Genomic DNA, 16,149 nt, shown 5'->3' on the forward strand with positions numbered 1-16,149 from the left:
CGTCCCAACTAGGCACCACTACTGATCATCAGGAAAAGACACGTAGTAACGGCCAAGGTCCTCGTCGAACTCCCACTTGAGTTCGGTAGCATCACCTGCACTGGTATCATCGGCACCTGCAACTGTTTAGGTAGTATCTGTGAGTTATGAGGACTCAGCAATCTCAAAACCCACGAGATCAAGAGTATATAAGCTTATGGGTAGAATGTGATAATGACTTGCAGTTGCAGCAAGCGCTAAGCACGTATGGTGGCTAACATACGAGTACAAGAGTAAGATGAGAAACTACGCAACGTTCGTAAGCTAGAAGTGATCAAGAAGTGATCCTGAACTACTTACGCTCATACATAGCCCAACCGTGTTCACTTCCCGGACTCTGTCGAAAAGGGACCATCACGGCTACACACGCGGTTGATGCATCATGTGGGACTGATGGCAGTAGCCCATGTGGCAAGCTTGATAGCTGCATTGAAATGCAAAACGGGTAGTTGCCGCATAAATGTATAATCTAAAAAGGGTGTATATGATCAACAATGCATCAGGCAAAAATGTAGCACTATGACAAATGAAAAAATAGGGATAACCTACTTCTTGACTGTCTTCCTCAAGGCTACCAACACGACATAATCCCCGATGTTGGACGTCGACGTACGAGGAGACGATATAGTGGAAGGGGTGTCACCAGCAATGGGGGCACCGTTGTTCAATCGGGCAGAAACACGGGTGGGCGTTGGTGCTTGTTTCTTCATAACTTCTCGTCCACCAGCTGTCGCCTCCCTGCACGTATAAAAAAATGGAAAAAAAGGTACCAAGTGTCAAACACGAAAATCATTGCCACGCTTAGCAAACAAATGAAAAGGGTCGATATGTCAAAAAGGAGAGACAAACAAAACACAAAATAGATGTCGGACCTCCTCCTAGCAGATAAGGGATCAGTCCTAGACCTTGCCAGAAGAACCCTGCCCAACATCCTCTGGATCCCTGCTCCTCTTTGAGGGCGACATCCCCTTGTCTCTCGCAACTGTCTATTCTTTGACTTTCTCCAGTGGGGGGACATCTGGTGCAGCCTTGTACTTCTTGCCACCTACACAAACTTCATCATGTTCATCATCGTCAGTTTCATGTTGCACGTTCTCCATGTCATCATCATCGTCCTTGTCGAGACCAGCATCTCCATCTACTTCATCTTGCGTGTCAGGAAGCTCCCGGGAGCTGTTGTAGTCGTACCGGCCACGGCAACAAGTTGGCCGATGTGTCCGTTCTGCAACAAATGGAGTGAACTACCTTGCAACCGCGTCGCTGTCAAAGCCATTAAGGGACGTCCAACCCTCAACCAACTTCCCAAGCAAGCTGGTCATTCCAGAAGCAAACTGCCCAATTAGATGCTCAATGGGTGCCCTCGCCTGTGCATGAAACAAGAAGCAACAATAACCAACCATATTAGAGTCACGTGCACAAGATAAAATAAACCAAAACGACCATAGAGATATATCAAAAAAAAAGACAAAAACAATTTGAAAAAAATCCTTGATTACCTCAGCAGGAGAAGACGGAGCTGAGTGCACGTCCATCCACTTGCCAAAGTTTTGAGGCCAACCATACACGTTGTAGTCTATAGCATGCTTGGCCATCAGCTGGAAATCATCAAAAAATAGCTAGAGATGTAAGAGAGAAGATAAGGAACACTAACTAACGGTTCATGTATTGCAAAAAAAGAGGGAGAGCATAGAAGTTTCAACACGGATGGCAGAGTTGCGGTGTGGCGTCAGACATGGGTGCCAAGCGCAGACAGCCATGGCTAACAAGGTATTCATCTCTTGTTAGCCACATATGGTTGCCTTATGGGGATTTTTTTCATATGTTATGCAACATCGAAATTGAAGAATGTTGTGCAAAGAAAGGAGGTAGAACTAACCTGCAGTTTCCCATATTTCTTATCAGTTATCTTGTCTGCGGCAAGCACAGCCTTGACAGCATCGTACGTCCATGCAAAGACAACAAACTTATGTGGAGGTGGTGGGCCTCCTATCCCAGTAAAGTCAATGGTGGACAGATCAAGGCGATCGTCGTACATGAGCTGGTGTACACGATAAAAAAGAAAATATGTCAGTTGCCATCATGCTATGTTGAAAATGAAGCTAATGTATATTCCTTTAGTCATCAAGTTGAAGGGGATGAAGAAAGAAAGAGTTGCCATCTATCTGTGTTTCTTGCCATCATGCAGTGATGGCAGTTGCCATCTTGTTATAATGATGGTTGACACAAGGTCAACATCATGCTTGCCATGCATATTGTATAAGCGTAAAGTGGATGTATGAAATGAACATTTTTGTGTGTGTGATGTTGAACAATGCTATTGCCTTTTAGGCAGCAACCACGGATGCCATGGATCAAATAGAAGTTGCCTTCACACATAAACAAAATCACATCAAACAATGAAAACAAACGGGTCGCCATGCATGATCTTGTACGGTTCACACTTATCAACAACTGACATGTTCATTTGGGAAAACATTCAACGTGGTAAGAGTGTTTGCAAAGGAGTAGGGAAAAAATACCATTAAATGGAGTCGACAACCCTTATGGTACATCTTGTTTGAGAATGCATCACGCAGGAAGTCCGCGATGAATTTACACCAATTCATGTTCTTCACGTCTTTCAGCTTCGCTTGCACTGCACAAATTTCAAGACAAGAAGTTGCCACATCAACATTCAAATGGAAAAACATCAAAAAACTAGCAGTGACTAGCTTACAGATGACATCAGAGTTAAAAGATTGGAGGAAGAAAGGAGTAGAGATAGATCATTCACCGGGATGGGGAAGCACTTGTTGCTTGGGCGAAGAGATGTGGTAGGCGCAAAGACAGCTGAGATCAAGTACATGAGTAACTTCATCTTAAAAACCTCGCCATGGGTTTTCATGCTCTCCAGCGAATTTGCTAGCACAGTCGTGTTTGGCATGGATGCCATCCCAGGAAACAAATGGGCAAACAATGTTTCCTCAATCTTATTATTGACCTCATACGGGACTTTGATTTCTCCACGTGGCACACCCAAAGTGCAGAACACAAATTCCTCGTCCAGCGGCAGTCTTCCATGTCCCGGAATCACAAATTCCCTGGAGGCGGGATCGTAAATCTCACTGAGCCATTTGCAAACAGGGTTCACTAGGTTCTTGCACCGAATATCCATCAGAGCCTGCATCCCCATCTCACCAGCAGCTCCCTTCTGCTCGTCAGTAAATCCCTCGGTCAATATAGTCAGGCGTTCTTGTGAAGCCCTATTGCGATAACGTTTCTTCTTCTGCATAACAGACAAATGATCATTTGTTGACATGTTTCAGTGTCATGAAAATTTACTTCCTAGCAGAAGATTGCAAAACTCAATGTGACATTAAAACATATGGGGCTGGAAAATTACGTCATCGCCATCATTTGTCCGTCCAGTTGCGCGATTCTCTTGTGGTAACTGCATGAAGTCATCATCATCGTCTTGATGGTCGCCGCGAGCCATTGTGCTGAGGTAAGAACAAAACAAATGTCAGGGTGAAATAAAAACACATCTGACTGATACACAAAGAACTGCATAAAGTAAGTATTCACTTGATATCATCGATGAAACAGAAAGTCAAAACTCTAATGGTTGCCCCAATGTTTAAGCATCTGAAAGAGGACAGTAATTGCCATGTGATGAACATACACAAAAAAGGCAGAAAAAATAAATCAAAATGGAAAAGCAAATGCAGAAGCATAGCGAACTGGACATATATGAACTTACGAAGGAAGCAGTTGCCACCTAACAGATTGTACTTGCCACATGGGCTCAATTGAAAGTGGCAAGATGAGGCAAAGATCGTAGGAACACCCACACCCCTTATGATTGTCCAACAAGAAATGTGGCAACTAAAACATATTGGCTTCATTTTAAAATGTACAGATCATAAGGCACTTAAACAAATGTTCAAGTTGCCATGTTAGTAGAAGACAATACAAAAAGAAAGGCACACATCTTCCACTGCACAGACATATAATGTGGCAACTCACACCCTGTCCTCATATAAAAATGAGTTGTCATATGTTCACAGGCAAAATGTAGTAGGTTGAAATTGGCATGTTGAAATGCAAGATAGTTCAAAAAGTGCTGAAAACATCTACTAAACAACCTGTAATGTGGCAATTCACACCCTGGCCTTATATTAAAAATGAGTTGCCATGTAATTGTCACATCCCAAGTTCTGGTAATGCCTAGTGCTAACATATGGTGTTGCATCATGTCTACTTTACTCAGAAAATTTGAAATGGGGATGACAAGCCCTAGTACCAAATGAAATGCAATTAGGATCAAAATAAAAATATTTTCAATGAACCCAGAATGCCCTTTAGAAAAGTTCATTATTTTTGATAAAGGTGAAAACCTCTGCCAAAAATGATGCACATATTTTTAGGCCATCCTGGATTTTTGAATTAAATCATATGTTATTTGCAATTGGGCATTTAAATGCTATATAATATTTTAAATGCTCAATTAATTCTGGACTTAAGTGAGGGCTATTGGGAATATTCCAACCAGAGGCCACAATTATTTTCAGGATTTTTGGAAACGTTCTAGTATTTTTAATAAATCCCAGAAGTTACAGAGAAATAGAAAAACATTAACAAAGGAGAGAGAGAGGTTACCTGTGCAACTTACCTAGCAGGCCACTAGCGGCCCAGTAGACAGCCGGCCTGCTAGGCCCAGCCCAGCCCCTCGCGCGCCGTCTTCCTCTCGCCTACTGGCGTTGTGCGTGGCACGCGCACAGCCGTGCCACGGCCACCTCCTGCTAGCCATGCAGCTGCTCCCCCTCGCCCTGGACGCTGCCACGCGACCCCCTCCCCTCGATCCCCTCTGCCTCTCCCCTCACTCTCTGCTCTCCCCCTCGCCTCTAGCCCTTCCCCGAGCTCGCCCGAGAGCAACCGCCGCCGCCGTTCGCTGCCACCAAGCCCAGAGCCACCTCCTCGCCCTCCACCCGAGTCCAGAAGCTCTGCCTCGTCTACCTCGTCCTCTCCATCGACTCACGCGACGCCGGACGCCTCGAAGCGCCACCATCGATGCCTTCTTCAACCTCGGGACCGCCGGCCATCTCCGTCAAATTCGTCGGCTCCGGACCGTCCCTGACCTCGCCAAGCGTCCCCTCGTCATCGCTGTGAGCCACTGACCTTCTCCCCTAATTCAGCAAGCTCGCCCCCATGCCGTAGCACCGTTCCCCACGAGCACCGGAGCCGCCGTCCGCCATTGCTGCTGCACGCATAGCCTCCGTGCTCCCCTGGCCTCACCGTGCTGCTCTTAGTGCTCCCCGTGTCTAGCCGATGCTGCCCAGCCTCTCCATTTTCTCACTGATGCACCGTAGCGACGAGTCCGTCGAGCCAGTGCTCCAGCCGCCACTGACCTTGACGCCGTCGTCACCTCTGGCCATCCCACGGTCTCCTGCGTGTTCCATTGGATGCGCGAGAGCCTGGGCTTCGCACCGGTGGTCTCGGCCGCTAATTTGGTTGCCGGAGGGCAAAATCCGAGCCCCTCCGCCGTCTCGGCCTCGCCGGCGACTCAACGCCAGCAGGGTTTGACCCCTGTTTGACTAGGGTTTGACTCCCCTGAGTCAGTGACATGTGGGACCAGCCCCTAACTAACCCTAGATTATGTTTTTTTAGTTAGCACTAATTAACACTGTTAATTAGTTAGGACGCTGACATGCGGGTCCCACTGGTCAGGTTTGACCTGACCAGCCACAGTTGACCTGATGACGTCACTCTTACGTCATGCTGACGCAGTAAAACCTTTTCTGCATTTTAAATAAATTTAATGATTTATTTATTTTCAGAAAATATCCAAAACTTTGAAAAATCATAGAAAATAAGCTATAACTCAGATTGAAAAGATTTATATATGAAAAATTATCAGAAAAATCCAAAGAATCTGAATCTGGCATTTTCATGCATGTTGGAACAACTTAAAGTTGTTGTTTAGGACAACCCAATTAAATGGCATTTAAGAAATCACATATGGAGTTTGAATTTGAACTTAGGGTTCAAACCAACCCCATTTAACCTGTTGCTAGTTGCATTAGCTGAAAACACAGCATATTGCCATGTCATGATCATGCATCATATTGTTGCATTGCATTGATTGTGCTCTCCCTCTCTGTTGTCGGTATTCGTCCCCTCTCGATAGACGTACTTCCGACGATGAGTTCGATGACACCGATGAAGAGCTATAATATCTTCAGAAGTGCCAGGCAAGCAAAACACCCTTCTTCATTCCGATACAATCCCACTCTCTCGCTCCTGCTCTCTTTTAATACATTAGGACAACAACGATTCAACTGTTACATGTTGCGGTAGTTGAACCCCTTTCCTCTGCATGACCTGTCATTGCCACAGTAAATAGATGAAACCCACTAGCATGAGTAGTAGTTGTTTGAGCCCTGATGTGCCTACTCATTCATGCTTATTTGTCATGCCTGCTACTTCTTAGAGTTGAGTCAGGTCTGATTCATCGGGGATGAATTGGAACAGTGATGAACATGTCCTACTGTGTGTGAGCTAAGTGTCTGAACACGATTTGGTAAAGGTAGCGGTGAGAGGCCATGTAGGAGTACATGGTGGGTTGTCTCATTGAAACCGTCCTTAGGAACTGAGTTCTGTGTTTGTGATCCATGAAACAGTTACTACCACGCATTGGGCCCAAAACCAATGGACCCTCTCGGCTTCTTGATCACCCTTGTCCTCTGTCCAGGAGTTACAACTAGTTTCTGGTGTTTATAGGATATGTGTTGGCGGCCGTGCGTAGCGCTGACCCTAGGGGTGGGCTATGATGCGGTAGATACACCGTGGCCGGGCATGCCGGGTGTCCGTTTGGTGTCTCGGAACCCTGTACACATCGTCCGGGGCCGTATGTGGAAACCTCGGCCGGACTCCCTGCGGATGGAACCTGGATAGACGATAAACCTGGACTAGAGACTTGAGTGTTTAGGTAGGCTGTGGCCGACACCCTCGTTGGGCTTCCACTTGAAGGTTGCCGAGTACATGTCGTGTAAACGGCGGTAAGTGGTGAGAGCGTGTGTGAAGAAGTACACCCCTGCAGGGTTAACATCATCTATTCGAATAGCCGTGTCCGCGGTAATGGACTTCTGGGTTGCCTATAATAGTTCATAGACAAGTGAAAGTGGATACTCTAAAACTTTCAAGATAAGTGTGAGTTCTATGGATGGCCTTCTCGTAGGGAGACGAGAGCGGATCCATAGTGGTGTATTGAATCGTGAATATGTGGACTCGTGTGCGCCACCTCAAAAGAGTTGCTTGCAGTCGTAGTTCAGATTAGCCACTGAGTCAAAGCTGGCTTGCTACAGTTAAACTCCACCACCCCCTTTGTTGATACCGGTGCGTATGTAGTTAGTTCTGATATAAGTCTTGCTGGGTACATTTGTACTCACGTTTGCCTATTCTATATTTTTGCAGAGAGACGTCAGTCTCGCTAGTAGTTCCGTGTGGACTTCGACGTTTAGCTTGATACCTCAGCTACGATCTTGTGCCCTTGGCAAGATCTGGTAGATAGTCAGGCTTCTCAGCCTTCTTCATTTGTAGTTGTTTGTACTCAGACAAGTTAAGCTTCCGCATGTGCTTGTTGCTTGTATGCTCTGTATGTTGGGTCGAAAGACCCATGTTTGTAATATCTCGCTCCTCGGAGCCTAATGAATAAATACTTTGAGTCGTAGAGTCTTGTTGTGATGCCATTTTGTATTTACACATGTCGAGCATATTGTGTGTATGATTGAAATGCTTGGTATGTGTGGGATCCGACAATCTAGTTGTTCATCCTTGGCAGCCTCTCTTATGGGGAAATGTAGTCTTGTGCTTCCATGAGCCATAGTAGTCCCCTACAGCCCGGTTCACTGGAGTCCTGTTAGCCCAGCACTACTGCTCAGGACACTTGACTGGCCAGCATGTGTTTCACTTCGTTCCTGTGTCTGTCCCTTCAGGGAAATGTCACGCGGTAACATCCGGAGTCCTGCCTAGCCTGCTACAGCCCGGGTTCCCGGAGTCCTGTTAGCCCAGTGCTACAGCTCGGATATACACGCTACTGACCGACATGCTCGATGTGATTCATGTATGCATGTTCCCATAGGTTAGTGCCGCTTTGGATTCACGACTAGCCATGTCGGCCCGGCTTCTCTGTCATATGGATGCTAGCAACACTATCATATACGTGAGCCAAAAGACGCAAACGGTCCCGGGCCATGGTAAGGCGACACCCGTGGGAATACCGTGCGTGAGGCCGGAAAGTGATATGAGGTGTTACCGGCTAGATCGATGTGACTTGGAATCGGGGTGCTGACAGCGTTGGTATCAGAGCCTGACTGCCTGTAGGATTACCAAACCAAACCGTTCGAAGTTGAGTCTAGAAATGCTTTAGTTATATACGGGAATTGAATGTGGAAGGGAACGTAAGCCTATTTTTGCTCCTTATACCTTATGCCTTCTGATCTGAGTCATTCTCTTCTCATTCTACGCGGGTTAAGAAACTAGGCCTTCTCATCTATCTATCAGGATGACGTTTTACTAATCCGTAGACTTATAGGATTGTTGGATTCAAGTCTCAGTTTAGTTCCTTTTACCTCCGTATGCTCATAGCTGGCCTTAGAACCTTGATATTGTGTTGTTGAGTGGTTATGCCACCATTTTGCAGGATGTCTCAAACCGTTTTGACCATTTACAGCTGTTATGATGTCCGAGTCATCCCGGGTTTCTAAGTAGTCTGATGCATTTGCAAATCCTTTCTTTCCATTTCGGATATCCTTTTGGGCCAGATTAATCACACTAATCGGTGAGTTGAGGTACTCTGTTGTCTCGACATATATGTTGGAGCTATCATTATGACCCTAGGTGTTTTAGGGAGTCACCTAGTAATATAGCCATGTTTTGTGTTCCGGTGTGATGATTCTGGCCACCATTCTCGAAAGCATCCCGTGATGCCATGTAGTGGTAGGTATTCTATTCATGGGTTCTTGAACCCGAGATTCACCCTACTTATCTCATGTTGATAGTGTTGCTAGTTCCTTTAAGATACTAGTAACCTTTGCGATAGTCCTCGAGATCCATGGTATTTCCTTCTTCCAAATACCATGAACCATTAAGGCAGAAGTTCTTTGAACCAAAAGATCACCATTAGAGTACTCCTGAGGAGTTCTTCATTCATAATTGTGTCTCTGCCAGTCCTACCTCTCAGCATGGGTCATCCGGAAGAAATATGTTGAACTTGTTCGACATACTAACCTATGCATCCACAACTCAGAAAGATATATGTTCCTTGAGTTGTCCCTCTGTATTGTATTCCGATCCTTGTCTATTAGTTGATAGCCAAGTTTATGTCGTGCATTCGTGTTATCGATGCATAGTATTCTTGTGGTTCGTCAAGCCGTTCTATTTCAGAATGACTAGGAGAAACAAACTCCAGTACCTCATCCATATCCAGGATTGGGTCAAAGCAGTTGTACTCCGCAGATCAAATGCAATCAAGCTTTGATTCTGTTCTACCCTGAAGTATTACCCACTTTTATGTCAGGAATGCCATGAGAATTGCACCTTATCTTATGAATTCTTGATGCAGTGATACTCTCGCCATCATCGTTCATTCCTCGGTCCCGTGTTGCCATAACCGGAATGCCGACAAGTGAACTGTGATGTGTGAAATCAATACTCCTAGAAACCTCGATGCTTGGTAGTTAATGGACAATATTCTCATTCTTAGCGTGTTGGTTATTGAATCATCATTCTAAGATTGATCATGGTACCTGATCCTTTTCCCTAGTGCACTCTTCGATCAAGAGTTGGGACTGTGTCTATCCTTGCTTATTTGATCATATCGTCTTGCCCTGAGAAGCAAGATTGTCTCGAGCTTAGTAACATATCGGTGGTTCATTATTTCCGAAGATCTTCTCGGAAGTATTACCTGGCTGTCACCTGACCGGTATGTTGAGTTCGTGATTAAATGGGTTTTCTTATAAATCACCTCTTCTCCAAGAATCTGTGTTGGATATCCCTGAGCTAGTTGGTTAAGCTGAACAACAACTTGGAGAGTTGGAAGATAAAAGTCTTTGCCGAATTTGGTTCTTCCTGAAGGGATATTTTTGTGTTGTGTGTGTGTTGAAGAAAGATGATATCTTCACCAATTGGTCCTCGTGATCAGTTGTTGGATCTATTGTCTTGTCAAAACTTTGACTTGAGTATGGGTTATCGTCAAGTCGAATCAGAACCAACGATGTTCGTAGTGTTGTCTTACTCGTGGTTGATCCCTCGAGAATACACCATTACATCTTTTGGTCTAACCAATGCTATCACCGTGTTCACATGATGGTGGAAGTCCAGTGATATGGAAATTCCGATGAGTTGTTGTTGAGCCCATCAGCAGCATCTTATTTTCTCCATGGCTCATGTCGAACATCAAGCTAGTGTTGGAAACTTGTGCAAGCATATCTTCATGCTCTGTTCATGAAGTATCTGTCTGGATGAAAGAAGTGACTTCCTCTGGTTCACGTGCAATCGATGCAAGTTGCCGCCATGAATTCGAGGAAGATTATTTTTGTTTCCTCTGGAATCTTCCCAAGTTAGTCACGCATAGGTGCGAAGTACTCTATGGTTTGATAGGTTGGCCACCTCCATTCTATATGTGTTTCCTAGCACACCAAGCCACTGACTGATTTGTTCAAGGAGAAGAAGTTCCTTCTTAAGAATCATGACTTATGTCAGGACTTCATTATCCTCGATGACGGTTCCCCAACCTGAACTTGGTAGTATTTTATTATAAGACTACCACGTGGTCACGCTTGTCTCGGATAGCGTGTTCACACGTTTGTAGCAGAACCAACTCATGTTTTGGAGCCTGCTATCGCAGTTCATTCCCCGAGAATCTCGCAACGTCATCTCGTCAAATTGTGTTGCAAACCTTCATTTTCCTTTCTAGACTCGATGAGTCTGGAATATCCTGACACCAACCAGATCTGAATCTCAGGCAGATATGATGGTTGGAGCATTTTCCAAGAACTATAATATCAGTCTCTCGATAATCGGTAAAGTGGATGTCGTGGCCAACACACCCAGTCGGAAGATCTATTATTGTAGTATCTTGATTGAAGAAGTTGGCCACCTCTCTATAAGGATTTCGTAGGATTTTCTCCAGAAGTTGTTCCTTATGGATCCTTTGTATTCCGAAGTCCTACCACTACTTGATGGCTATGTTGATGCTTTAAAGCATGACCATGGTAACCAGTACATCAAGGGGAACATTAGAAGCGGAGTGCTAAATGTCTCTCGGTCGATCATCCAGATTTTGATTCCTTGGCCTCACTAAGGTGAAATCTGAGAACGTGTTATCTTTCTTTGCATCTGCATCTTCCACCATTATTCATCATGGTAGCATGTTGTGTTGCCAGGATCCTTGACACGGATATTGGTAAAACCTTGATTGATACAGAAATGCTCAAGTTCTTGAGAGCATGCTTAAGCACTAGGATTTATCGCCGGCATTAACTGGGATCCATTCTCAGTTTCTTCGATTATGCCATAACCTTTCAAACAGTGGAATATCTCTCTACTGTTGGGTTCCTCCCCAGTTACTAGAATCATTCCTAGCATTTGCATTTTGTTCCCAGCTTGCACCTCCATTGTGTCCTCCTACTACGGACTACCCTTCTCAGTAATTACTGATCAGGATCATCTTCAAAGTGGTCCTACCACGGGTTCCATCTATTTCCGATGATAAACAAATCATCCATCATGTTTTCTTCAACAAGGTAGTCCACATCATCCATTCTAGTATGAGTATGCCATTTCTTCAAGCTGCTTCACGCGATCGTTTGTGATTGCCTCAGGCTGGTGAGAAGAGTTTCAATGATCTCTGAATCAAAAGTAATTCTTTTTGCCACTTAAGGGAATATTTCTACGAGTCACCTTTCCCTAAGGTGTCCCGTTATGGAATCATGGCAATTACCCCCTCGCTACTTTGAAACCATGCACCATCCTACTCCAGCGTGGAATTGTTGCCTACCAATTTGAACCCTTGTAATCTATTACCTTCCATCTCTCTCGATGTGTGTTTTGTGTCTCAGCTTAAGAGATGTTCCAATGTCTCACTCCATGAGTTGATCTTAAGTTGCTCGATCTTTGAGAAGATCGTTTCCTGTAGAGTTTCCTTCCCTCTTCATCGTGTTGGATGAAGATCTCGAAGACAAAGACGTCAAGAGCAACATGATGCAATATATCGGTATCTTCAAGAAGGGCAGTTCGATCAAGAAGACTGTGATAGTTTTGTGACCCCTCTGTCTTCTTACTCCACCTCTTGAATCTCGGGATGAGATTCTTGTTTTAGTGGGGGTGAGTTGTCACATCCCAAGTTCTGGTAATGCCTAGTGCTAACATATGGTGTTGCATCATGTCTACTTTACTCAGAAAATTTGAAATGGGGATGACAAGCCCTAGCACCAAATGAAATGCAATTAGGATCAAAATAAAAATATTTTCAATGAACCCAGAATGCCCTTTAGAAAAGTTCATTATTTTTGATAAAGGTGAAAACCTCTGCCAAAAATGATGCACATATTTTTAGGCCATCCTGGATTTTTGAATTAAATCATATGTTATTTGCAATTGGGCATTTAAATGCTATATAATATTTTAAATGCTCAATTAATTCTGAACTTAAGTGAGGGCTGTTGGGAATATTCCAACCAGAGGCCACAATTATTTTCAGGATTTTTGGAAATGTTTTGGTATTTTTAATAAAGCCCAGAAGTTACAGAGAAATAGAAAAACATTAACAAAGGAGAGAGAGAGGTTACCTGTGCAACTTACCTAGCAGGCCACTAGCGGCCCAGTATACAGCCGGCCTGCTAGGCCCAGCCCAGCCCCTCGCGCGTCGTCTTCCTCGCGCCTACTGGCGTTGTGCGTGGCGCACGCACAGCCGTGCCGCGGCCACCTCCTGCTAGCCATGCAGCTGCTCCCCCTCGCCCTGGGCGCTGCCACGTGACCCCCTCCCCTCGATCCCCTCTGCCTCTCCCCTCACTCTCTGCTCTCCCCCTCGCCTCTAGCCCTTCCCCGAGCTCACCCGAGAGCAACCGCCGCCGCCGTTCGTTGCCACCATGCCCAGAGCCACCTCCTCGCCCTCCACCCGAGTCCAGAAGCTCTGCCTCGTCTACCTCGTCCTCTCCGTCGACTCATGCGACGCCGGACGCCTCGAAGCGCCGCCATCGATGCCTTCTTCAACCTCGGGACCGCCGGCCATCTCCGTCGAATTCGTCGGCTCCGGACCGTCCCTGACCTCGCCGAGCGTCCCCTCGTCATCGCTGTGAGCCACTGACCTTCTTCCCTAATTCAGCAAGCTCGCCCCCATGCCGTAGCGCCATTCCCCATGAGCATCGGAGCCGCCGTCCGCCATTGCTGCTGCACGCATAGCCTCCGTGCTCCCCTGGCCTCACCGTGCTGCTCTTAGTGCTCCCCGTGTCTAGCCGGTGCTGCCCAGCCTCTCCATTTGCTCACTGATGCACCGTCGCGATGAATCCGTCGAGCCCGTGCTCCGGCCGCCGCTGACCTTGACGCCGTCGTCGCCTCCGGCCATCCCACGGTCTCCTGCGTGTTCCATTGGATGCGCGAGAGCCTTGGCTTCGCACCGGTGGTCTCGGCCGCTAATTTGGTCGCCGGAGGGCAAAATCCGAGCCCCTCCGCCGTCTCAGCCTCGCCGGCGACTCAACGCCGGCAGGGTTTGACCCCTGTTTGACTGGGGTTTGACTCCCCTGAGTCAGTGACATGTGGGACCAGCCCCTAACTAACCCTAGATTATGTTTTTTTAGTTAGCACTAATTAACACTGTTAATTAGTTAGGACGCTGACATGCGGGTCCCACTGGTCAGGTTTGACCTGACCAGCCACAGTTGGCCTGATGATGTCACTCTTACGTCATGCTGACGCAGTAAAACCTTTTCTGCATTTTAAATAAATCTAAATGATTTATTTATTTTTAGAAAATATCCAAAACTTTGAAAAATCATAGAAAGTAAGCTATAACTCAGATTGAAAAGATTTATATATGAAAAATTATCAGAAAAATCCAAAGAATCTAAATATGGCATTTTCATGCATGTTGGAACAACTTAAAGTTGCTGTTTAGGACAATCCAATTAAATGGCATTTAAGAAATCACATATGGAGTTTGAATTTGAACTTAGGGTTCAAACCAACCCCATTTAACTTGTTGCTAGTTGCATTAGCTGAAAACACAGCATATTGCCATGTCATGATCATGCATCATATTGTTGCATTGCATTGATTGTTCTCTCCCTCTCTGTTGCCGGTATTCATCCCCTCTCGATAGACGTACTTCCGACGATGAGTTCGATGACACCGATGAAGAGCTATAATATCTTCAGAAGTGCCAGGCAAGCAAAACACCCTTGTTCATTCCGATACAATCCCATTCTCTTGCTCCTGCTCTCTTTTACTGCATTAGGACAACAATGATTCAACTATTACATGTTGCGGTAGTTGAACCCCTTTCCTCTGCATGACCTGTCATTGCCACAGTAAATAGATGAAACCCACTAGCATGAGTAGGAGTTGTTTGAGCCCTGATGTGCCTACTCATTCATGCTTATTTGTCATGCCTGCTACTTCTTAGAGTTGAGTCAGGTCTGATTCATCGGGGATGAATTGGAACAGTGATGAACATGTCCTACTGTGTGTGAGCTAAGTGTGTGAACACGATTTGGTAAAGGTAGCGGTGAGAGGCCATGTAGGAGTACATGGTGGGTTGTCTCATTGAAACCGTCCTTAGGAACTGAGTTCTGTGTTTGTGATCCATGAAACAGTTACTACCACGCATTGGGCCCGAATCCAATGGACCCTCTCGGCTTCTTGATCACCCTTGTCCTCTGTCCAGGAGTTACAACTAGTTTCTGGTGTTTATAGGATATGTGTTGGCGGCCGTGCGTAGCGCTGACCCTAGGGGTGGGCTATGATGCGATAGATACACCATGGCCGGGCATGCCGGGCGTCCGTTTGGTGTCTCGGAACCCTGTACACATCGTCCGGGGCCGTATGTGGAAACCTCGGCCGGACTCCCTGTGGATGGAACCTGGATAGGCGATAAACCTGGACTAGAGACTTGAGTGTTTAGGTAGGCTGTGGCCGACACCCTCATTGGGCTTCCACTTGAAGGTTGCCGAGTACATGTCGTGTAAACGGCGGTAAGTGGTGAGAGCGTGTGTGAAGAAGTACACCCCTGCAGGGTTAACACCATCTATTCGAATAGCCGTGTCCGCGGTAATGGACTTCTGGGTTGCCTATAATAGTTCATAGACAAGTGAAAGTGGATACTCTAAAACTCGCAAGATAAGTGTGAGTGCTATGGATGGCCTTCTCGTAGGGAGACGAGAGCGGATCCATAGTGGTGTATTGAATGGTGAACATGTGGACTCGTGTGCGCCACCTCAAAAGAGTTGCTTGCAGTCGTAGTTCAGATTAGCCACTGAGTCAAAGCTGGCTTGCTGCAGTTAAACTCCACCACCCCCTTTGTTGATACCAGTTCATATGTAGTTAGTTCTGATATAAGTCTTGCTGGGTACATTTGTACTCACGTTTGCCTATTCTATGTTTTTGCAGAGAGACGTCAGTCTCGCTAGTAGTTCCATGTGGACTTCGACGTTTAGCTTGATACCTCAGCTACGATCTTGTGCCCTTGGCAGGATCTGGTAGATAGTCAGGCTTCTCAGCCTTCTTCATTTGTAGTTGTCTATACTCAAACAAGTTAAGCTTCCGCATGTGCTTGTTGCTTGTATGCTCTGTATGTTGGGTCGTAAGACCCATGTTTGTAATATCTCGCTCCTCGAAGCCTAATGAATAAATACTTTGAGTCGTAGAGTCTTGTTGTGATGCCATGTTGTATTTACACATGTCGAGCATATTGTGTGTATGATTGAAATGCTTGGTATGTGTGGGATCCGACAATCTAGTTGTTTATCCTTGGCAGCCTCTCTTAAGGGGAAATGTAGTCTTGTGCTTCCATGAGCCATAGTAGTCCGCTATAGCCCGGTTCACCGGAGTCCTGTTAGCCCAGCACTACTGCTCAGG

General features: G+C 45.9%; 1 protein-coding gene across 1 annotated transcript; it reads right to left on the reverse strand.

The window, feature by feature from the left end:
• Positions 1–1,025: 1,025 nt before the first annotated feature.
• LOC147975852 (uncharacterized) lies at positions 1,026–3,514 on the reverse strand. Its single transcript, XM_087520608.1, has 7 exons — positions 3,422–3,514; positions 2,816–3,304; positions 2,559–2,672; positions 1,916–2,077; positions 1,506–1,634; positions 1,285–1,403; positions 1,026–1,212 (listed from the first exon to the last, which is right to left on the reverse strand). Exons 1-7 carry the CDS (start codon positions 3,512–3,514, stop codon positions 1,026–1,028), a joined length of 1,293 nt encoding a protein of 430 aa, XP_087376734.1.
• Between the last annotated feature and the right edge of the window lie 12,635 nt (positions 3,515–16,149).

Source organism: Triticum urartu, chromosome 4A (assembly GCF_056163025.1).
Source record: "Triticum urartu cultivar PI428250 chromosome 4A, HENAU_Tu73, whole genome shotgun sequence".
Lineage (NCBI taxonomy): Eukaryota > Viridiplantae > Streptophyta > Magnoliopsida > Poales > Poaceae > Triticum > Triticum urartu.

Bases quoted from the DNA above. Each gene is read 5' to 3' on its own strand.
- LOC147975852 (XM_087520608.1), bottom strand. From the start codon at position 3,514: ATGGCTCGCGGCGACCATCAAGACGATGATGATGACTTCATGCAGTTA. The intron at 3,305-3,421 runs GTAATTTTCCAG...TCTGTTATGCAG, and splicing joins GGACAAATGATGGCGATGAC to AAGAAGAAACGTTATCGCAA. The intron at 2,673-2,815 runs CCGGTGAATGAT...ATTTGTGCAGTG, and splicing joins GCAACAAGTGCTTCCCCATC to CAAGCGAAGCTGAAAGACGT.